Source organism: Nelumbo lutea, chromosome 8, assembly GCF_056320005.1.
Source record: "Nelumbo lutea isolate HS-2025 chromosome 8, American lotus-T2T, whole genome shotgun sequence".
NCBI classification, from domain to species: domain Eukaryota; kingdom Viridiplantae; phylum Streptophyta; class Magnoliopsida; order Proteales; family Nelumbonaceae; genus Nelumbo; species Nelumbo lutea.
In genome coordinates, this window is record NC_142691.1 from 2,501,873 (window position 1) to 2,525,829 (window position 23,957).

Here is a 23,957-nt window from a genome sequence, read left to right on the forward strand (position 1 = left end):
AAACACGTGGCGCGATCAAGATCGTCATCGACGAATCGTTACCTGCAAGAAACGGGCAAGTTCTACGGGCAGTCAGGGCAATCTATTTCCAGCACTTTAAAGTAATGATATCACATCACTTATAATGCAGCAAATCATAGCCGCACAAGTGTCTACTCTCTTTCTAAAATAATCAGATGATTGAGTCATGACCGTTGATGTAAATATTAAAGACAAGAAATGTTTTACTTATAATAGAATCATTGCTACATTAAAATTGTTCAGGTTTTAATTATTAAAAATAAATAATAATAATCTTCTCCTATTTTTATAGCAAGAGTGGATGAGGATAAGGCCTCTCGCCTTGCCCCATCAATTGTATTTATTTTTTCATGTCTGGATTTATTCTGCCTCTGCGGAGTTGATATAATTTGTTCTCTCTCTGACATCTTGAGGATGATGGGGTTGGAATCGGTTGTAGGAGTGATCGTGAAGGGATTTTTCTCACTCCGCCACTGAAACCAGCTCGGAATTTCTCTAACTTTGGGTTTATATTTTTCTGGAATTTTACGAGAATTTGACATGATGTCGATTGCTCTGGATAGAAGCAGTAACAGGATCGAAGGCTCTGGATTCATTCGAGGGATGTCGTGCATGCCGATCTTTGATTCCTCGGAGTCTGGGAGGACGATGCCCGGTGTATTAGAGGGAGATCGGCGGTTTCCGGGGTGTAATATGGCGTCATCTGCGGACAAGGTAGACGAAACAGGACAAGATTTCGATTCTTGTAGTTCTTCGATCGGAAGGAATAGCGATTCGGGAAGGTCGTCAGCGGGGTCTGACGGAGAAGATTCCGGCGAGACTGAGGTCCAAAGTTCGTATAAGGGGCCTTTGGACACGATGGACGCCTTAGAGGACGTCTTGCCAACGAGGTGGGTTTCTTGTTCTTCCACTTGTTTCCTTTTCCTATGTTCTTTTTTTTCTCGATCGGATAACAAATATGCTGTTTCTTTTTCTGTTCAAGTTCGTCATGGTTATTATTGAGCTAACGAAAATATTGATCTTAATTGCCCTTTCGTTTGACGATCCCGCGATAAATATTGAACATAAATGTTGTTTTTTTCACCATTACTTCCGCAAACTGAAACCTTGCCTTTCCATCTTTCCCGTTTAATTAATTATTTGTGAAAGATGGGTTTCTTTCTAATGATCAAGGATATACTAGAAATATGTGAACATTTGTAAAGATCTCTGTGTGTTTGTGTGTGGATTTTACCTTCTTTTGTACTTTGTATTTGTTTTAGGGTAGTATTGATGTCTGCTTCCGAAATTGCGGATCTGATTGAGGATTTGCTGATTAATCCAAGGGTTTCAATGGGTTCTTACTCCAATCGCTTCTGCCGCATTACGTAACTAGAAAACCACCTTATTTCCGATTCAATTTGGCATTCTTGAAACCTCATTTCTTTTTCTTTTTTCCTTGGGTCTTTCCTTTTTTTTTTTTTTTTTTGTCTGGAAATTCAAACTTTGTTCGATTTAAACATAATTTTTGGGATGAATTACAGTATTCTAAATCAGAGGTGCCTAAAATGCCCCAAGGAATGATTCTTGTATTTCATTAACCATGTATTCAAGATTCAAGAAGCGCCATTTCCTGAACATTTATCTAATCCAGTTACTAGAGAGCATGGTGTAATGGAACATAATTCATGAGCTCGCTAATAAAGCTTGTTTTGGTCTCTGCGATGCGAATGTATCAGGTGCTAATGATAATATCTGCTTTGACCATTATACAAATCATTTGTAAAGTAATAAATTTCCAGGTTTCTTTTGAGGGTAACAAAAAAAGAAGGTTTTTTTCAGCATTGTCAGCTGAGATTGGATATCATTCTCTGTGTGCTTGTCTGGAAGAGGGAGGCAAATGGAATTCTTTTTTCTTAGCCCCTTTCTTCATTTCATGAAATGGTTGGTTAATTCTTGTGGTAACGCATTTGTCTTGCTGGTTACAGGAGAAGCATTTCAAAGTTCTACTGTGGCAAATCAAAGTCCTTCACAAGTCTAGCGGACGCAGCCTCCTCTTCGTCGATTAAAGACATTGTCAAACCAGAGAACGCCTATACCAGGAAGCGCAAGAACCTGTTGGCCTGCAGTAATTTATGGGACAAAAATAGAAGCTTCCCTCTGAGAAGTAATGGTGGGGGAATATCCAAGAGACCAACCAATTCCAGTCGAAGCACGTTGTCTCTGGCAGTGACCATGAGCAGCAGCTCTGAGAGCAATAATACCAGTGAGGGTTCAAGTTCAAACGCTTCACCGCCTAGACTTCTTCCACCTCTGCACCCTCAGGCTAAACCATCACTGAATTCATCGTCGTCCCCTCAACGAACTTTCTCTTCTTGGCGGTCATTCTCCTTGACTGATTTACAGGGCGTTGCTGCTGCAACTACTTCCACGAGTAATAGAGACAAGCACAAGAGGCTTCATTGACGCTTGGATTTCTCTCTTTCTCTAATTACCTAAACTACGGAGGTCATCTATTTCTGTAAATGGTCGTCCTTGTTTGGTCTCAGGTGTTCTCTACCCTCCTTGAAAATTTCAAGTAACATATCCGAGCATTTTGGGGTATATAATATAGAACACTAATATAACTCTCTTATTTTAGGCTTTCCGATGGAAAAACTACACGTTAATCCCAGTTACGGTTCCATCATTCATTCGTGAATGAAAATCAAGCAAATAGAGAGCCCTAGCTGGGGTCTTACATCTTTATTATTACGGGAAAATTAACAAAAAAAGAAAAGTAAATGCATGCTGATTCTAAATCATGACAGGTATTGCTTGACATAATATGAATTGTTTTCTGGGCAACGGTCTAGAAATTACAGTTGATTTATTTTTTACAAAAGTTGCAATTAATTTATATCTACCACTTTGTTCGTAATGTATTATTTCAAAGAAACGATTAAAGAGCAAGGCACGATCCACGTGGGTTTCTCTGCTATATTCATGCCTCTCCTCTCTCAATTACTAACAAGCAACTTACAACTTCTCCATTGAGTCATCATCTACTAACAAGGTAACATTTGGACATTGGTTAAGGATTTGCGTAGTGTTGGTGAAGACAGTAACAGTGGATGAGGAAACTGATTTAATGATGAGAGGGAAAAAGCCATTTTGGATTGCATCCCTCATGAGTAGCCCACAGTTGCCATTTCAATTGAAGTAATGCTAATGTTTTTGAGGTATCCCCCACACCATCGACCTTATAATCTCTGAAGAGACCAGCTGATGAAGCCATTCCTGAATGATGTTTTGATGCCCCATCTTTGTTGAGCTTAAAGGTGTGTTCAGGTGGAGTCCAAGTAATGCATTTCCAAAACCTGATATTACTTTTGAGTAGATGGGTTAGCAGCTATATACATATCAGTAGTACTGATTTGATTGATATTATTTCTTTGTTGTCAAAAATTATGGCATTTCCAGATAACCCACAAAATGTGACACAATAATGATAACAAATGTTTCTGAAGTTGATTTTGTAAGCCCTGAATCCCACGTTTCGAACTCTGAGGGATGGATAAAGCTATTGGAAAGTAGGTCCATGTATCTCTAGCTTTTGGGCAATTAAATAACATGTAGTGAGGTCTTCATTTGGATTTTGATAGAGCATTTCGGGTCAGGTATAACATTTCTATGGTAAAGAAACTGTACTTATGGGAGCATGGAAATTTCCAAACTTGCATATTTTCAATTGTGTGGTCTTTATATCAAGGTTTAAAATATCATTATGTTTGATACATCGGTAGAGGTGTATCGGTTGTTTTCTTAGTTTCTTTTAAATTCGATTTAGAAGGATCGGGATTAAAGTCCGTCCACTCTCTAAACTGGTCAAAACCCCAATACACCCTCTGTAGGGGCATGTCGGAAAGTTCCTGATACGATACAAAAGTCCATCCACTCCCTAAACTGGTCAAAACCCCAATACACCATCTATAAGGGCATATCGGAAAGTTCCTCATACAATACATATTGGTCAATATGTATTGATTTTTTGAACATTGCTCCATACTTATTTTTAAAGAAAACTTCATAGGCTGACTTAACTCTTGTAGACAGTTGGACACAGATTTCATGGGGGCATTTTGAACCATGGGATTCCATACGCATTTAGAGTATCGATATAGTATGTGTTTAATTCCATGGGCATTTATGGATAGACCATTTGTTTGTATTTTTTCATTCTAAACGCTTATTTATAGTTTTTTACTTTAAACATTTTCTATTTTTGTTGTTTGGTTGGATTTTAATATCCATTAAAGTGTCAGATTGGAATTTGGTTTCAAAAAATGCTAGGGCATTGGAGAAAACAAGAATTTGACATTTTCTCAAATGCCCAATGCACAAAAATCAAAATGTTTCATTTTTTAACCATTTATTTGATAAACAGTGAAACCAAACAGCTGTTCCATTATGCAATAAACGCCAATGCCTTTGTGGTGGCATTTTTTCAACAAACGCCCACAGATGACAACCAAACACAGCTATAAACATCATGTAAATGTTCCTCAAGTTTAATTTTATGATATTGATAAAAAATAAAGTTTAATTTCATGAAACTGGAACCTAAGAATCATATTTGATACGGTAGATAGTAGATTTAACTTCAAACATTTGTAACATCCTAACGGTTTTGCGCATGGGAGTGTTGGGGGAAATGTGTTTTTGGTGCTTCACCGTTTCCTCCCCACGGGTCATTTGACTCGTTTCAAACCGAGTGTTATGCGCCAAAATACTTCCCCAATTTTCAAATCCAAGAACGAATATTAAGACTTAAAAACACCATGATACCAAAGACGATGAATAAAAGGGCATATTAGGGTTTTATCTCAAGACAATAGAATAAATCCATTATATCATGATCAGAATTTTAATTAGGCCAGATCAAAATGCATATTGTGGTTTTATCATTTGACTTTTATCTCAAGGCAAGCCGTCAAGTCGTATGCTGTTTAAGTACATGATCAAAATTTTAGAACATACCATGATACCAATGTACACCAGAAATTTTTAGAAGCCAAAAGCTTTTGATAAACCTTCGGAGAAATAACAAAGGGAATACAACCGAAGGGAATTTCCTTCAGGTAATTCGTGTACTACAACAATCCCGTAAAAAAGGCAATCTAATTGACCGTATCTAATCAAGCAAATAATAGTTACAACAAGAATGCCTATTTTACAAAGGATTGAATTACTACAGCCTACATGTATACTAGGATAATAGAACGCAATTCTTATCCCACGGCTATATACCATCATCATCCTCTTCCTTTGTATTCGTCATCCATTGATGACGTCTAAAAGATCACTTTATCATCTGAAAAATTCTTGAATCTAGTGGTGATCACCCAAAACCTTGTAATTAAACTCTGATTCTTCTGTGGCATGGTGGATTTCAATAGAATAGGACTGTTGAGTTTACGCTGGTGAAAACCCAACGAGATGCACCTAACCACTCTGGATGAAGACACCCTTTCATCCATTGGCTACGAGTAACTCAATTTGAACATCTTTCAAGTCAAAGGAGGTCTATCTACTGGATGTTGGACCAGGAACTGAGCACAAGGACATTCCCGCAGAAGTGGTGGAAGTTCAACATCTGATGGATCGATAACAGGAATAGCCTTTGATATATCATCAGTGGAAAATGGAATGCTGCAATAACGAGATCCTATCTGAGATAGCAGAAACCTCTATAGACAGCAAAGAAATTATGAAAAATATCGATGAGGAAGTAGGGCATAAAGCATGATGATGAAATAGAAGCAATCAAATATATCCACAAGCCAAGAAAGAATATTTTAATGAAATTTTCTGTGTTTTTCTTATATTCTACTTCTAAGATGAGTTGCAAAACCCAAACGAAAGTAGCACGGACACCTTACCCACCCACTCAGGCTTACCTCAGCCCAAGTGCAGTTTGAATGGTATTGGATTTATGCCTCAGGCTGGTCTAGGGCCGGTCAACTTGGTCTTTGAACTAGGGTTGGGCCAGAGTTGGCCTTAAACCTGATCAAACCTGCCCAAGTTGCACCCATACTTATATTTTGTTAAATGTCATCAAACTTCTAAAATATACAGGTTTTTTATAATACTAGTTGAGTGGCATGTGCATTTGCATAAGCAAGAGGATAGAGAGAATGGTGGGAAGGCAGAAGGAAAATAAATGGATTAGATTTTTCACATAGTGGTCAGGATCTGAAGCCAAAGCAAGTAATATTATATAGTAAAGATGATTTCTTAAGTAATTATTTATTTAAAAAGAATTAAATGATTAATCATTTAATAATTTATTTTTGACTAAAATTTAATTTAATTTAATTATTTAATTAAATCATTTTTACAAAATTATTAATTATTTAGTTTATTTTAAGCTTCCTAATCTATTCTCAGGGGCAAAATATTTCAGTAACCATTTTTCAGAACTCAAAGTTCAGATTTCAAAAAGACATTCTCTGCATTTAGATATTAGAAAAAGCACCAAAGCAATCTTTTAATAGGAGTATTTCTGAAACTCATTTTTCTTGGATCATTCACTCGACTTGGATTGTTCAGTTTCTCAAATGAGTTTCAAACTTTTACATTCTCTGCATCCAGATTTACAGACTGCTAGAACCCAAGGATATTCTAGTAACTGAACAATCCAAGTCAAGTGAGCTCAGGCATGACTATAATAGGAGTATTTCTGAAACTCCTTTTGTTTTTAATAGTTTTATCTCTTCATCATCTGAAAAAAATGTTCCACTAGTAAATACTAATGGAATCATGTAGTCTAAGAGAAATGAGAATCACTTTAATGGGACAAAGTAGCATAGACATCTTTATCAAGTTTTTTTTTTTTTTTTATCAATAACAGTAAATTTTATTAATAATTGAGAACTTAGGAAGTTACATAGAAAAGGAGCTAAAGAATCTTAACTCCCTACTTCCTCTTTTCATTGTTGTAAATCCAGAGCTTAGAGCTATCCTCTTTTAGCCAATTCACCACAATTTCAGAATCACCTTCTATGATCAGTTTTTTAACATGCATGTCCTTAGCCCTTTGGATCCCTTCAAGAGCTCCTAGAATCTCAACCCTTAGAGAATCGCCCACCCCAATTGGACCGGAATACATAGCTAACAAGTTCCCTTTTTCATCTCTTATCACTCCCCCTATTCCAGAAGGCCCTGGATTACCAATGCTGCTGCCATCAAAATTCAGTTTGGTAAACCCTTGAGGTGGAGGTGTCCAACAAGAACTTGAGGTCTTCTTCACCGGAGCTGAATCTGAAATCTCCTTCCAATTTCTTATCATTTGATCAACTGAGAAGTCTGTAAACAGTTCTAAAGTTTTCAACCAATGTATCACCCTAACATGGATACTCTCCAAGATTGCTTCCAAGCTTCTCTCCTTATCTGAGAAAATCCGTGAATTTCTCTCCTCCCAAACAGTCCAACATACCGCAGCCCTAACACATCTCCACATGATCTTGGCCCTTTTTGTTGTCCAGCGAGGCATGGATGTGAATAAACTTTGCACATTCAAAGGAGGGGTCCACCTGCACCCAAACAAAAAAGAAAACCATTCCCAAATACCTTTAACAAACTGACAAGAAATTAGTAAGTGGTATCTAGACTCACCATCAGATTTACAGAGGACACACCAGTTAGGAGATAAACATCTATTGGGTCTTTTTCTTTGAAGTAAATCCCCTGTATTAACTCTTTCCAAGAAGGCTTCCCAACAAAAACTCCCAACCTTAGGAGGAATAGGTTGACACCACACCTCTTTAACCGGGAAGGACAAACCAATATGAGAGGGGGGTAATAGGGCCTTAAAGGAGGCACAAGTGTAGGACCCCAAAGGAGTAAGAGTCCAGATTCTATTATCTGCCTTTGTTGGAGCAAGGAAAACCCCATCCAGAACGGATAATAAGGCTGAAAGACAATCTAACCTCGTGTCCCTGATAGCTCTTCTCAAAGCCAAGTTCCAACCAAAACCAGAAGGTGAATTAGAAGGTACAAGGAAGGAGGAAATTGGTTCATTTTTCAGGGTAGAGATAGCAAAAGGGCCTGGAAATTGATCTTTCAAAGCGGAGTCCCCAACCCAAATATGTTCCCAAAATTTAGTGAGGTTACCTGACTGCACATCATACCTTATCTAGGGAGAGAACAAGGGCAAAATAGCTTGAACAGCTTTCCAGGGAGATGCTCTTGTAGTCCTTGCAAGAATCCTAGAATCCCATCCATTATCTGCCATCCCATGAATACTACCCACTATCTTAACCCAAAGTCTCTCTCTCTCTAGTGAGAATCTCCACAACCATTTCCCTAGTAGTGCTAGATTTCTACTCCTTATATTCCCAATTCCCAGACCTCCCTCCTTACTCCTACACACCATCTCCCACCTAACCCTATAGTCCTTCTCCTCTCTTGGCTCCCATAGAAACCCTCTCATTAGTTTTTCCAGCCTGCTAGCCACCTTGACCGGGACCTTAAATACTGACAAAAATTAAACCAGAAGGTTAGCAAGTGTGGACCTAATTAGAGTGATTATCCCTCCCATAGACAATTTTTCTTCCAGTTGGCAAGTCTCTTTTCAAACATCTCCACAACAGGAGCCCAAAACTCATCTTTCTGAGGGTTATCTCCCAATGGTAATCCAAGGTAGTTTAGAGGCCAATTCGATATTACACATCCCAAAATGTCTGCACACACACATAATTCCCCTTCTCCCATATTGACTCCAACTATACAACTTTTCTCAAAATTCACTTCAAGGTTTGACATTTGTTCAAACAGTTGTATAGTGAGCTTAAGATTTCTAATCCTATTGAGTGGTATGTTTTCTAATCCTATTGTATAGTGAGCTTAAGATTTCTCAAAATTGTATCATCTGCAAACTGCAAGTGTGTGAGTGGTATGTTTTCTCTTCCAACTCTCCAGCCTCTTATCAAATCCCTAGAATTTGCTTTGGAGATCAATCTCCCCAGCACTTCTGCAACCAATGTAAATAGGAAAGGGGATAATAGGCCTCCTTGTCTAATCCCTCTCCAGGCTGGAAAATAGTCGACCACTGTCCCATTCACCAGAATGGAGTAGTGACAACTCCTAATACACCCCAACACCCATTTGCACCAGATGTCTCCAAACCCAAAGTTAATCATCACCTCCAACAAAAAGGACCAATAAACCAACTCATAAGCCTTTTCCAAATCTAATTTGCAAACCAGCCCTCTTCTCCCGAATCTCTTAAAATCCTCTAGACTCTCATTTGCTACAAGTATCCGATCTGTTATATGCCTCCCCTTCACAAAAGCTCCTTGGTTATTTGCTATGATTGTTCGGAGCACCTTCCTGATTCTAAGGGACAGCACCTTAGTGATGATCTTATAGAGGCTATTAACTAAATTGATTGGCCTGTAATCCTTTGGATGGGTTGCATCACTTTTCTTGGGTACCAATGCAATAAATGTGGAGTTCAGCCCAAGGTTAATCACACCTCTAGCATGAAATTCATCAAACACCAACCTTAAATCCTCTTTTAGAAACTCCCAACAATCTTGATAAAAAGCCATCGTAAAACCATCAGGGCCCGGTGCCTTTGATCTATCCACTGAAAATACCGCCTCCTTTATCTCTTCCAAATCAAATTTCCTTTCCAGCCACTCCCTATCTTCTATCTTCAGTGTTGGCCATTCCAATCCCTCAAGCCAAACCCTATTATTTAGGGGCCTTCTAAATATAGACCTAAAATGATCTGCAAATGCTCTTGCAATTTCTCTTTGGTTAGTAACTGCTACCCCTTCAATCTTCGAACTTGAAATAGAATTTCTTCTCCTTCTGCTACTTGCCATGGCATGAAAAAACTTGGTTTTCCTATCCCCCTCTTTTGGCCATTTGCATCTTGACTTCTGCCTCCAGCTTATTTCCTCCTGAAGAAGATAGTCCTCTAATTGTTTACGCAATTTCCATCTTTGTTTCTTATCCTCAACTGTTAGACTACCCCTCCCTTCTTTGCTATCCAAGTCTTCAATTTGTGTAATCAAACTCTGCTTCCTTTCCTCCAGTCTCCCAAACTCTAATAGATTCCAATCCTTGATTTTAACTTTCAGATATTGTAGCTTTTTATGAAACCACATTCCACTCCACTCCACTGCTGGGTTGCTCTTTGACCACCACTCTTTAACTTTCCTTATGAATTCCGAGTGTTCTAACCACATGTTTTCAAATCTAAATGGTGCAGGACCTGCATTTCTGACCTCCTCCTTACAAAGTACAATAGGCCAATGGTCAGAGGTCACCCTCGGAAGTTAAGTGCAACACAACTCAGGTCAATTGGTTGTATCACTTTTCCAAGGTTCAAACCTTGGAAACAGCCTCTCCGTATGTGCAGGGGTAAGGCTACATACTGATCAGGTCCACTAACAGGAAGGCTTCTAGTCTACTACATTGATCCACCAAACAGTTTCCTACTTTGTTACAGGGGCAAGGGTTCAAACAGGAATAACACTGGATTCCAACTCTATACTGCATACCCTTTTAAGCAATCTGGACAACATGAAAAAATCACATTTAGCATGGGATATGCTTCAGCAAACAAAATAATTTAACCTGAACAGATAACACGCTTACATTTTTTTCAATGTTAACATTCATTGACAATCTTCCAAATGTAATCAAGCATAAAGCTGGAAATAGCTAGTTGGCATGTCCACAGCACTACAAAAGAGGTGATCCATCAATTGTGTGGTCTAATTCAAGAAGCATCCCCAATGTGGACCTCATAAAACCTGGAACTACACGGCCTAGCTAATGGCTCACGTAGTTTAGACTTTAATGTAGTTTTGAAATGTCTTCTTTTCTTACAAGACTTTTTCCAAGTCCTCAGTCACTTCGTTTTTTAAATTATTAATACATTTAAGCCAAGCAGTTCATTACACTTACCTCAGATCATCATCCAACAAGAATGAATTTGAGTTGAGAGTCTGAGAATCTTTGTTCAGGATATCCCTCATTTGGGTAACCACCTGAAAATTTCTAAGCAGTTTTAGAAACAATGACATAGCAGCAGCCATCTTAGAAAAAAAAAGGATGTTTAACAAATAGGAAAATAATGTAACTCGCCTCAGTTGACACACTTTGCGTGCTATATTTGTCATCCCAGTACATCGTACTTATTCGGTAAATTTGCCTCACTGTCAATGCCTGCACCATTTAAAAAATCAATTCGTTTAGTTCAAAAGGACCCCTTTAAGGCACAAGATAGGAGGAACATAAAAATTAATGAAACTAAAATTGTCATGTGTAACAGATCATACCGGACATAAATCCTGCCTGATCTCTTCCAGAGACTTTTTCCTCTTTTGATGTATCACCTGAAAAACAAATATCCAACATTGGTAAGAAAAGAAGCAAGACACAGCATCCTCAATCATCTGAGGGTTGGCTTTACCAGAAACCCAACAGCTTGCCTGATGTAATTAAGCTCATGCCAAGAAGTTCCTGCAAACTACACTCAATGACAAATCAGATTCTGAAAACCTAACATTGAAATTGGTTGACAACTTATTTCAGCACAAAGAAGTGTCATAATTACCTCCTCCGTTGCATTAACTATCCATCGCTCAAGCTCTGCAAGTGCAGATTTAACATATTCCCCATTTGAAAATGTGCAACATTCACGCCGCAATAGAAGACTGAATAACAAGTAATAAAGTAATTAGTCACTGGTAATGGTATTTCAAAATACTGAAAGTTAAAAATAATTACCTGTTGAAAAGTTGTATATTGATGAAAGAGAAAACTTGAGTGACAAGCTTGCGTATGAAAAAAGAGGGTACCTAAATCGACATTTCATTTGAATCAGAAGAATGCAACAGGACATGATCAGTGTTCAACATTCATAACACAAATAATGCAATAAATGTAGATACCATTTAAATCATTCTAGAAAACATGGCGCCACTATGGATGCACAGTGCAAAGGATGAAAGTTATCTATTCAATATGAACAAGTGATCAGTTCATAATGTCTCATTTAGAAAACCCTGTAACATTCCACTCCATAGCCCTCTTACCGTCTAACATTCCAACATATAATCCTCATCTCCACTTGTATTCCCCCTGCCTTGCCTGTGTTATTTCCCTCCATGCTCTTCTCCTTTTTCCCACTGCAATCCTTGTCATAGTCGATATCACATCTCAACCTTTCCACCCAATTCTTCTTTCTTATTTTCTTTTCCTGCTCTACATTTTTCTTGGAGTACATCTTTAGAGAAGTGAAACAAACCAGTAGTAAAAAAAGGTTTTGATCAAAGGAAATAGGAAACAAAAGAGGAAGAAAAAGGTTTAGAGCTAGAGAAGAGAAGAGAATGGAAGAAGAGAGAGATGGAGTAGAGAAAGTTGAACCTCTCTCCAATCCCCTAATCAACGTTTTATTAGATTCATACTTAATTAATGATATAATTACATAGATGTGCTTAATAGGGCAGTTGACTGGTTAAACATAAAAAGAAAGAATAAAACAGGTCCATTAACAAAAAAAAAAAAAAAAAAAAAAAAAAAAAAAAAAAAAAAAACAAATAATAAAAAGAATGATTATGGACCATCTGGTCCAATATCTCTTCAGTTCTTTAGGCCTTCAGCATTCTAACCTTTAATCCCATGGTTACACAGTAGCATTCTAATTCCAGCATTTCTAACCATACTGACCATCCATCTCAAAATCCTCATTTCTGATAATATCCATTTTATGGACATATTGCTACTTCATTGCCCAACACCTTTCTCCATACAACATTACTGAATTGATAGTCCTCCTTTTTTCTATAAAAGAAACTTATTCAAATTAAGCCAAGCTTCAATTTAAAAACACGCATATGACTTAAAATTTAAAAGTATTACTAAAAAAGGCATGTAGTATCTAAGACTTATATTTTAGATAATGTTTCATTTCTTTCATTCTTCTTTTCCGTTTGGAAACTGACTAAAAGAAAATGAACCCAAAGCCCCTCCTAGGGGTGAGCAAAAAACTGAAAAACCAAACCAACCAAAAAACCAACCGAAACCGAACTGAAAAATCAATTAACCGACCCAGTCAGTTCAGTGTTTTTAAAAAACTGAAGGTACCGGTTCGGTTAACCAATATGGAAAAGCGGCGGTTAAAACCGAACCGACCGGTATAAATATATTTCTATATATTTTATATATATTTATGTATATTATAATATTTTTATATTTTTATATATTATAAAATAATAAATATGCTTTATATATAAATATATATTTATAATATATGATATATTAATTATTATTTAAAATATAATATTATATAGTATATATTGTAAAAATTAAAAACCGACGAACCGAACCGGTCAACCGACTGGCTTTAGTTCGGTTTCGGCTACCGGTTTTCCAAAAACCGCTATTACCGGTTTGGTTCCAAAAAAAGCCCCACGGTTCGGTTAACCAAACCGTGAGACACCCCCCCCCCCTGACAGGCCCCCAAACCACCACAAATTTGGTTTATTTTGACAGCTTTTAATATGGCAGCAAACAGTTGAGGATGAAGCTAAAAATGTAGAATTTGTACAATAACACAATCAGATGAAGATAAACTAAATTGAGGATAAGAAGATTGCATCTGGACACCCGAAAAAGTCAAATTGCACAGAAAATGTAGAATTTACATAATTTCCACGTAGATGACTCATTAGTGAGTCCAAGAATTTGATGATGCTGTCCCAGTGATTGCTTAGTGACTGTTGAGGAGCACCCCCAGTTGATCTAGAAGATTTTCCAGTATGTACTCTGCCAGCTTTTGGTGCCTACCATAAGACACGAAATACAAGATAAAAGAAAATCAAGATTGAACATAAGTATATTTCAAGGGTGAACAAAGCAAGAAAGGTAATTGGACTAACCTGAATGCAGAGTCCAAGAAGTGGTGATATCTCTTTCTTCAAATTATCCCTAATCAAACCAAAGATCTTCTCCACACAAGCAGTCAATTGCTGTTTAAACAATATAGCTGGATACCGTGCCTCCACATGTGATATACTCTCATCGTATCCTATATATTTTAGAGGAGATCTTAAACCCTGGGAAACATAATTATGCTGAAATCAGTCAAATCTAGGTTCAAAATATTGGTGCCAAAGTGTATCGTTAAGGCAATTTTAGGAATTAGGATATGCATTGCAATAGACTTTGGATACAAACATGACACTGGTAATTCAGACCAATATGGGAGGAATGGCATCAAAGTTGGGCCATTAGACCCATAGGTCCCATACCATATGTTTAGGAGTGTCAATGGGTCGAGCAGACCCAAACCAAACCGACTCAATTATATAGGGTCTGGATCTACATTATAAATGTATTAGGGTTGCTTTTTGTCGCTCTGAATCAATTAGGACCTATGTATGTATGTACGTATATGTATGTATATGTAAATTGGCAGATTATAAATATACCCCAAGTCTAAGACCTATTTATATCATGATATACGTGTAAAATTATCATGCTATGATGTCAAAATGCGTTAATTTAATAAATAAGTAGGTTTATTGTCAAATAATAGGTTAAAAACACAGCTGTCAATTATAATCAGGCCTAATTGGTCCTTATATATCTTTAAATCTTTTATGTAACCAAATAATATCTATTGCCACACCCCCATTCCATGATTATGGGATGTTGATGTGCCCACAATTTCGTTTAAAGGATAATTTCTTTTTAACAATATCATAGAAATTGCATTTTGAGTGGAAACAAACCTTAAAGAGTAGGAAAGAAAAGATAAGATTGTAATGTACGCAACCACCCTTAATCAATCATGCACCCAAGGCCAGGAAATTAAGCAACTAAGTGGGGCAAAGTAGTTCTAAAATGACAATATAAACATAACATCCCTACTAATGTCAAGATCCATTCAAACCTCTTAATGGGTGTAAAATATTTATTTATATCAGGCAATCATGTATCAATCTCAAATTCATAAGTGTTGTTAGGATAATGAAATCTTAAATATTCATTGACATGAAATAGTAACAACAGACGTACAAATCACAAAAAATTGATTTTCCTTGAAACTTACATGCACCATCCTCGCAGTAAGCCCAGAATAACCCCCAGAACGTTGAGGTGTTGTGAAAAAGCCATTTGAACGTAGATTCTTCTGCAGGAGACATAAAAGGGCTGAGGCATTGGACAGCCAATAGGGCAAAAGTTTTTTCTCCTCCCCCACCTGCAAACTTTATATGTACACTTAATTAGAAATGCTACTAATAACAACTATAGCATGAGGATTCAATTCATTCAATAGACTTTAGAACTACACTTCCAAAACACATGAACTATCTCCAATAAAGATGGAAGATAAATAACACATTTGCAAAAATACTTCTCAGAATCCCACCCTCATAGCAATATGACATCAGGGAAGAAAGTGAAAAACCAAGCAACATACATAATGCAAACACGTACAAGCAAGAACATTTACAAATGGTCATAAGCTAATGACAATTAGGAAGTCAGATTCCAAACGGGAAAAACAAGGTTATGAAATTATAAAACACCTTAATAACTTCATTGATTCCCTCAATTACATGGTCAAAAATAGAGGTCCTCTCAGACTCGAAGGCACGCCAATGAAGAAGACATTTATAAACAATACAGGCAGCCACAGGTTTACCATCTTTGAATCCCAAATCTTCTTTTATACACCTCGAGAGAAATTCATGTTTCTCCTGCAATAACAATATGAAGAAAAAAGTTCAGATCCTTGGGCCTTCCAACCAAGATGACATCTGATAATAAAATAAATAGAATAGGCATTCTATTATATGGAAATGCAGTCCTTATTCACAATAAAAAATTGAAACCTGATGCCTCTCAGCAGTCATCTTGGAGCGCCGTGATTCTGATTGGCTCTGTCCAAAGGGAAGAATAATTTTTGTAGGGGTAGGTGACTCCTATCATGAGATAAACCAATGGTAAGTGATTAAAGAAAGGACTCCATATCCCCAGAATAAAACAACAGGAACAGAACTTACAAATAAGGACTTCTGGTCATTGTTGGGGAGTGCAAGTGCTCCGGATTGTTTCTGATTCAACAAACATAAGGAATTCATTTAGTTGTTAACAGACTGCATAAAAGAAGAAATAAAGAGGAATTATAATATAATGTATCTGAATCAAACAGAAATTTAAGATCATACCACAATTATTAATATATCTACAGTAGATTAGGTGGCAAATAACAGGATCCTATATACAACATAAGATGTGTCAAATATTGAATTGACTTTGCATATTACCTCTGAGAGTAACTTGGCAATCCCAGGACGGTTGCGCCTTGGAGATGTGCTCAACGTTTTTTGTCTTAGAACATGATTTTCATTTTCCAAAGTCGAAAACTTCTCCTCCAAGCTAGTCAATAGGGAAATAACATGCATAGAAATAAATCACCATAAATAAGAGAAGCAAAACTACCAACTAAAAGCATCAATTAACAATATATGTGTTTAATACCAGGAAATTAAGCACAGCAAGGTAGTTCCATAATAATATATCAAGTGCCGTTTAAATTCTTAATTTCAGCAGGAAATTAGTAAAATGCAAATAAACAAACCCAAAGAAGACAGTAGGGATATACCATCAAAGGACACAAGTGCGAAATGAATGCACTAATCTCTCTCTCTCCTTTGGAAGTATTACATCAATTGTTATGGTTAATATACAATAGTAGATGTATAAATGGAATACCGTCGCAAATTCTGCTGAAGCTTTGAATATTTTTCCTCTACTTCTTGCAACTTCTCCAAGGTATCAGCATTTTCATTCCGTGCCTTTGCAAGCTGAAGCTCCATTGTAGAATTCTCTTTTGACAAGGATTCTAATGAACTCTGACCAGAAAACAAGAAGCACAGTAAGAAAAGTCTTACACTTCAATTGTATACAAAAGTAAATGCTATAATGATTAGCATGCATGATGTAACAACAAAGCCCTCAGCCTATTAAATACCAAGCTCTACCTAATTCCAAAGGGAAAATCTCTTAAAGTACCCCTAAGTTTTAGCACTGATTTAAAAGGTGCACCAAGGCACCGAGGTGAGGACAGGCGACAGGGGGGCACCTTGTCGCCTAGGCAATGGATTTTTTTCAGGTAAAAACATGTATCCTAGGGTAATTCCCTAGGTTCCATAATCATATTTCCTTAATAAATACCCATAATTTTCATAAGTACAAACTTCCTTACTTGATATATAAACAAACAAAAGGTGGAAAGAGGAAAAGAAAAGGTGGAAGAAGAAGAAGAAATTAATATATAAACAAACAAAATTAGTAAAGAAAAAGAAGAATATGTGTTGATTGGACAGCATTTTATGTTCTTCCTTACTTATTGGTTCAGGTTTTGAAGTCTTTGAGGATAGGGGTGCTCACGGTTCGGTTAAATACACAAAAAGAATATTTTAGTTTAAAAATGTCTATTTTATAATTATAAGCACAAAAAATTAAGAATATAAAAGTTTTTTATAACAGCCTATAGAAAACTGCTTGGCAATTAGGTGAGGGAAACCTCCAAGAACGCCTTGTCGCCTTGACAACTATGCAAGGCACATACGTGAGGCGCATTTTAGGGTATGCACAAGCCCAAACAAGGCCATGTTATGGCCTAGGGTTAGCTCACTCACCTAAGCTCAGAGAAGGCGAGAACGCCCTATTTGCTAATGTTGTACATTCATTCATTCCAATACAATATCTTCTTAAAAGGCAATTGAAGTTATAAAATCATTATTTTTTATGTGAGGAATAAGAATTTAAGACCCCAACAAGGATTTGTTCGGGCTTGCCTCGAGGGGCGTGGTACAAAGGTAAATCATAGAATCAAGAATGCAATATGTTTTACATCAAAATAGCTACTTGAAGCAATGCAATCGAAGAAAAAAGGAGATTTTGGGTTTTACATGCTTGAAAATGCTTTATATGTTTGGTTTCATTTTTAAATTTTCATTTGAATACGCTTTACATGTTATGTTTATGTATTTTAATTTTAGATAATAGGTTTTTTTAAAAACAAAATTTGAATATGCTTTAAATTTTTTGATTTGTTGCATTTTTTTATAAATTTTGGCATTTTTATTTTAATTTTTGACAATTATTTTTATTTTTTAGATTTTTTTGTTGTGTTTTTGCGCCTTGCTTCAAAAAAGGCACGTGCCTCGCCTTGCGCCTCAAGTTTTCTCACGTGTGACAACTTGTGATGTATAATTTTTTTTTAAACCCAATATAACCCTTTTGTAGTCAATTTTGCCCTCTATTATTCTTCAAATTTTCAAAATAAAACTCAACATCCACCTTGCAGACAAGAACACAACCTTCAACCTTTACTTGGTTGAAGGTCAAGTACACAACATTCAACCTTTACCAATTCAATGCAATTCACCACCCTCCATTGACAAGTCCTAAGCGCAAAGATGTGAGCCTTGAAAAAAAAAGCTAGTAGGTGAGCAAAGACTTCAGTTTTCCAAATTTATGGTATCTATCAGGTATACATTGCAGAGATCAAAAGAAGAAAAGTTATGTCACAAGAGATGGGTCTTCCGCTTAGTCAAATTGCTCTTAACCCAAGTAGAAAAGTGATGGGCTTCCAAACTCCTCCCTCGGCTTCTTCACCCAAACCCATTCATTAGCCCCCTTAGCTATGGCTGAAAATTTTCAGAGTGAGATAGAGTGGCTGAATGGGTTTCCACATCAACAGTGAAATCAGACGTGAATGTATCCTTGGGTTGAACCTTTTGACCTTGCTTCACCCAAATGCCCATCTATGGTGAATTCTTTTTGAATTTTGACTAAAATGCTTGGTCTGTTGAAGTTGGATGAAATCTAGATCAACAAGATCTTATTGTTAAATCAAGACCAGCAAGGTGTTATTCAAATGCTTTATTTTGAAATTTTAAAATTTAAAGAATAATGGGTAAAATAGTCTCTTCCATCCTTCTGTTAATGGACGCTAACGCCAGGGGAGGATTTAGTCAATTGTCAGAAAACTTGAGGGGGTACGTCGGGGTACTTTAAGAGATTTTCCAATACCAAAGCAAACAAAAACACAGAGATAACAAAGTCTTAATAAGAGTTGGATGCATACACCTCGGATGGAGGCATGTTCCAACATTTTAAAACAATTTTCTATAATAAAAATGTTGTAAATAAAAGTGGGGAACCATTTTACAAGTTCCACAATATATACAACATAATACGGGGAATGAAAACCTTATAATTTTATTGTAAAAATATTAACATGACTACTTTATTAAAGCATATATAAATTTCTTAAATGGGTACCAAACAAAAAGCCCAATGCGGAGGTTTACCACAGTTAACCAACACTATAACAGTCAAAGCAAAGTTTACAACTCCCCCTTTGGGGAACTAGTCTCCCAAACAGAAGAAAGGTTAAAAGAAAAGTTTATTGTTCATTTCCTTGTGGAACTATTCCCAATATAAATGATTTCTTGATGCACCAAGTTTACTTAACAAATCTGCTAAAGCATTTGTGGATCTTGGAACCCAGGCCATTGTGGCACCAAGAGTAGGGGTGGCCACGAGCCGAGTCAAATCGAGCTCGAGTCAAGTTGAGCTTGAGCTTACGAGTTTTTGACTCGAGCCGAGCTCGAGCCTCGTACTACCTTGAGTTGAGCTCGAGCCCAAGGTTCTAGCTTGAACCGAGCTTACGAATTTTCGCTTCCCTTATTTCATGTGTACATTTTCATGGGCCTTTTTGATTGAAGTAACATTATAATAAAAATTTGATTATTGTAATATTATAATATAAAGTAGATTCTTCTTCATCTTCCGTTCCTCCCTCCACTTAAGTAGGCTTACTGCTTACATCTCTGGCATTCTGAACTACACCTCATGCCTCCATGTAGTGAAACACCTAACATCATGTCTCTGCATTTTAAATCATTGAAAGATGCCTTTGGCTAAGGAAATAATAAAAGAATCTTTGGGGCCTTGCTAGTAAAAAACAATGGCATCAAATCTTAAGCAACCATATCAATCAATAATGCCACATGAATCAATTGAAAATGGCCATCAAAAATTATTCCAAGAACCTTCCACATGGCAATTACTTTTGAGGCCCAACCAAAAGTAGGCTGGTTATTTACACTCATTAAATTTCAAGTGTGGGCACTAATCCACTCAAAATAGGCCTCGTATATAAGCTATGGTGTTAAGGCGAGGCCCCCCACCAATGGTGCCCTGTCACCTAGATGACTGATGTAGGACAAGTAGTGAATTTTACAAATTTTAGATACGATGTGAGATTTGTGGGTGACGAAAGTGGTTGGGTTGACAATGAAGAATAGAGATGGAGAAGCCAGTAGACAGCTTGTTGTCCAGCAAGGATAAAACCCTTGCTATAAGGATAAACAACAATGAGTTAGATCACTCAAAAGAAGAAATAGGTGAGAAACAAGGTGATGAGGCCCAAGAAAAGAGCAAAAAAAGAAAGACAAAAAAAAAAGTGAATGTATTCTGTTTTGCATTTTTTTTGTAGTAGGATCCAAAATTATTGTTTTTTGGGTAGCTTTGTTGACAGTTTCGGTCCAGGGGTATTTTCGCCATTTTATAATTCAGATTCTGGTCAGGGATAGTTGGGTGAACATCCGTTGGGTTTTGGTTTCTTGGGTCTTTTTGAAACAAGAGTTATCTCCTTCAAGCCATTGAGTCTTGTAAAAGAGAAGGGGGCTGTTTCTGTAGGGGTCTTTTTGATTCTTTCTCTCTTGTTTGTTTGAAGTTAGCTTTATTGCTGCATGTCCACACGGGAGGCCAGCTGATGTCATTGTGGCTGTAGTGGAATTGTTCCAGGAGTTCTACTTCAGGTTTAGGTTTGAAATCCCTAAAAATCTAACTTGTTTTGTTGGTTTCAGCTTGGTATTCCTTTTGCTTATTGTTGTACACGTGTTGCATCATCTTTCATGTAATTTGTTTTTCAATCCACATCAAAAGGAAAACAGAGAAAAATACCTAGCAACCAGTTACTATTTGAAAGTTTATTGCATCAAATCAACTCTTCCTTTTCAATTACATTGACTCTATTTAGGGACAAAACAGGAAATTCGATCTCAGTTCTATGGACTCCTATTTGGATAGGAAAAATAACACAAAACAACTAATTATTTTGAAACCAAGACAACCACATAGGTAACCCACAAGGACAACTCTAATAACATGTTATTAATCCCACTAAAACTAACCTAATATACAAATCAGAAATTACAAAAAGTAGTAAATCAATTTTGTAATCGATAAAAGTAGTAAATCAATATTTTCCCTGTACCCCTAAGACATCTAACACTATAGAAAATAAATTTTAAAACTCAAAAGATAGAAATATTCCCACAACCAAAAATATTCTGAAATTAGTGTAGGAATCAGAAAACTTATGTATTTCTCAATGTTGGTTTGAAAATAATGTATAACATTTGACTTTTGGGCTGTGCTTCACCAATTTCTGCACACCTTGTCAAGGGCTTCTTTTTTAACTCTCTTACACTCAAACCTATGGTTTAAAATGTCAATAAATTTCCTAATACTTCCACAATATATTTCTATTTCCATGCGTACAGAAATGATATATTATTGTAAAATAATAAACATAATCCTTGGTGTATTGATATCTTTTATATCACTTACAACAAATATTATGTTGCTAATTACACCAATACAAGTTTTCCATTTTCCACTGCAGAAGAGATAGACATAAAAAGACATTGTTCAATGGGTACAAAGGTCAGCTAACGGCATGGCTGATGCATTACGGCATTAGCTAAATAAAGGGCGACCAGGAAAGAACTATATTAGGCTCATTTGAAATCTTGAAATCTGTTTGTGAATAATCCGTACCTTTAGAAATGCATTCTCCTTGCTCAGTTCTTCCATTCCTGCAAGTCTGTTCTCCAATTCTGACTTTTGTTTAATCGATAATTCCAACTGACTTATAAGCAATACATTCTTCTTGCACTCACTAACAGTAGATGACTTAGCTGCATCCAACTCTGAACTCAATAACTCCAAACTCTTTTGAAGCTTTGAAATTTCAATTGACTGGGCTTCTTCATTAGATACCTGTTTCCCAAAAAAGCTCTGATTAATAGGCTTCTTGCAGATTACATATTAAGGTACCAGCATATGAGCAAAAAACATATAGAACAGATAAAGATATAAAAAAATCATAACATAGGCTAAAAACGACAAATCTAAAATCCTAGGCACATCCAAGAATCAGCTATATCCTTGGGAACAACTTAAAAGTACAAGGTAAACATATCAATGGACAGAGTCAACCAAAAAGACCAGGACAAATCCAACTCTATTAAGTAGGGTCTAGGATCTCAAGCAGGTCACATTTCTGAGAGATTGGTTCTCAACCAACTTTTGCTACCCAAAGAGAATGGATTTAAGATCATCTTCTCTCCAATAATTTGATGCAGCCTAGGCTGCATTTCTTTTCTTTCTTTCGTTCTTTCTTTTTTTTGAGCAGAACTCATTGGATTGGTATTAGTTTTAGCAAAATCCTGCCCATTAAAAACCATAATTGGCCACTCCTTGAATCCCTTCATATTTATAATTTAAATATACATCTATAGAACACTACCAGGCATGTACATGAGTGTTATCAGGTCAGATCTAATAGCCCAATTAACAAAGGCCTCAGTTGTACACTTGTTATTCCAGATACTATGGGTCCACATTGGAAGTTGGTATTTTATCTGCATAATTTTCATTTTGGTATTGGGTCTATCATGAATCAACTGCCAACCCAGAGCTAATACATGGTAATCGATCTGGAATAGTAAGAGAAGACAACGACGATCACCTATGAGATTGAACAGGCCAGTTGAGTAAATCTTTGGTGTCACATTGTTGAGAGCCTACAATCATGGATACCTCAGATAACTAGCCCCTAAAGAAAAAAGTAAATGAAAACCACTAATTCAACCCATTATTTTGAATTCCAAGTTCTACTGAAATTAAGTTATATTTCCACTCCAAATTATATACTCAAGGCTGTGTTTGGTAAGAATGCTAAAAGAATATGTATCAATTTAAATGAAAATTTGATCAAAAAGTTGGAAAGAAAACTTGGTTCGGTTTTGCATAGATAAATTCCGTATTGTGTTGTGATGGTTATAAACATGAATTTCAAGACTGCAATCTACCTTTTATACATTGAGCAACTTTGAGTGCATGAGTTTGCTTCCAATTTGAATGCAAAAATATCAGGAAAAAGAAAAAACAAATTTACTTTCATTTTCAGTACAAAGATGTATTCTTACCAAACAACTACAAGAAAGAACCTAAGTACAAAATCACCTTGGTTCTGCATTTGCGCACTTACCAAATGCAGCCCAAATTGTAAAAATAGAGAATACTCCAAATAACCTTCCAAAAAAACACTGATAATGCTACTTCCCACCTAGAAAACTAACCCAGTTTTTTGTCAACCTCGATTAAGAGCAACAAAAACCAACATATATTTAGCTTGTATATCAGCTCTTCAAAGTTCCAATTAAATTGGCCTTCCAACTATTGAGCTCATAAAATCTAATGACGAAGTACAATCCTGCCACAACTAATAAAAGAATCACTGGTAGTGAGTTCATCCCAAATTCTACTCAACCAATCTAAGCATTAAGGACCAATTAATGCACCAAGTCTCCAACTGAAAATTTCAACTTCCGCTTGCATGCATGATGCAACCTACCCCCTCAAGATATGGTAACATCCATTCTCTCATCCTGGGTTCCTTAGCAACTACTAACCATCATTAACTAACAATTATTTATATTTTATATCAAAAAGTATAAACTTCATATCTAAATACAAAAAAACAACATATTCATGAGAACAAAAAAAAGAAAATTAAA

The 23,957-nt window shown here is 36.4% G+C and overlaps 2 protein-coding genes across 7 annotated transcripts in view; one reads left to right on the forward strand and one right to left on the reverse strand.

The window, feature by feature from the left end:
• Nucleotides 1-262: 262 nt before the first annotated feature.
• LOC148842170 (hybrid signal transduction histidine kinase M-like protein) lies at nt 263-2,635 on the forward strand. Its single transcript, XM_088958503.1, has 2 exons — nt 263-911; nt 1,989-2,635. Exons 1-2 carry the CDS (start codon nt 562-564, stop codon nt 2,464-2,466), a joined length of 828 nt encoding a protein of 275 aa, XP_088814629.1. The 5' UTR covers nt 263-561; the 3' UTR covers nt 2,467-2,635.
• A 2,408-nt stretch (nt 2,636-5,043) lies between these two features.
• XI-I (myosin) overlaps nt 5,044-23,957 on the reverse strand; it is a 79,710-nt gene continuing 60,796 nt past the window's right edge. For 3 of the 6 annotated variants that reach the window (XM_088957451.1, XM_088957454.1, XM_088957452.1), the window contains 16 exons: nt 21,934-22,155; nt 16,786-16,925; nt 16,338-16,449; nt 16,074-16,124; nt 15,903-15,992; nt 15,597-15,767; nt 15,116-15,265; nt 13,941-14,117; nt 13,707-13,844; nt 11,788-11,858; nt 11,615-11,714; nt 11,471-11,527; nt 11,337-11,393; nt 11,143-11,223; nt 10,963-11,045; nt 5,044-5,691 (listed from right to left, as the gene is read on the reverse strand). In XM_088957451.1, coding sequence (XP_088813577.1) covers nt 5,550-5,691; nt 10,963-11,045; nt 11,143-11,223; nt 11,337-11,393; nt 11,471-11,527; nt 11,615-11,714; nt 11,788-11,858; nt 13,707-13,844; nt 13,941-14,117; nt 15,116-15,265; nt 15,597-15,767; nt 15,903-15,992; nt 16,074-16,124; nt 16,338-16,449; nt 16,786-16,925; nt 21,934-22,155 — 1,842 coding nt within the window. In that variant the 3' untranslated portion in view covers nt 5,044-5,549. Of the gene's footprint in view, nt 5,692-10,962; nt 11,046-11,142; nt 11,224-11,336; nt 11,394-11,470; nt 11,528-11,614; nt 11,715-11,787; nt 11,859-13,706; nt 13,845-13,940; nt 14,118-15,115; nt 15,273-15,596; nt 15,768-15,902; nt 15,993-16,073; nt 16,125-16,337; nt 16,450-16,785; nt 16,926-21,933; nt 22,156-23,957 lie in introns of all 6 variants that reach the window. The other 3 variants (XR_016103204.1, XR_016103203.1, XM_088957453.1) reach the window with 3 other exon arrangements.

Coding starts and splice junctions, on each gene's coding strand:
- LOC148842170 (XM_088958503.1), top strand. CDS start 562: ATGATGTCGATTGCTCTGGATAGAAGCAGTAACAGGATCGAAGGCTCT. Junction 912..1,988: donor GAGGACGTCTTGCCAACGAG/GTGGGTTTCTTG, acceptor TGCTGGTTACAG/GAGAAGCATTTCAAAGTTCT.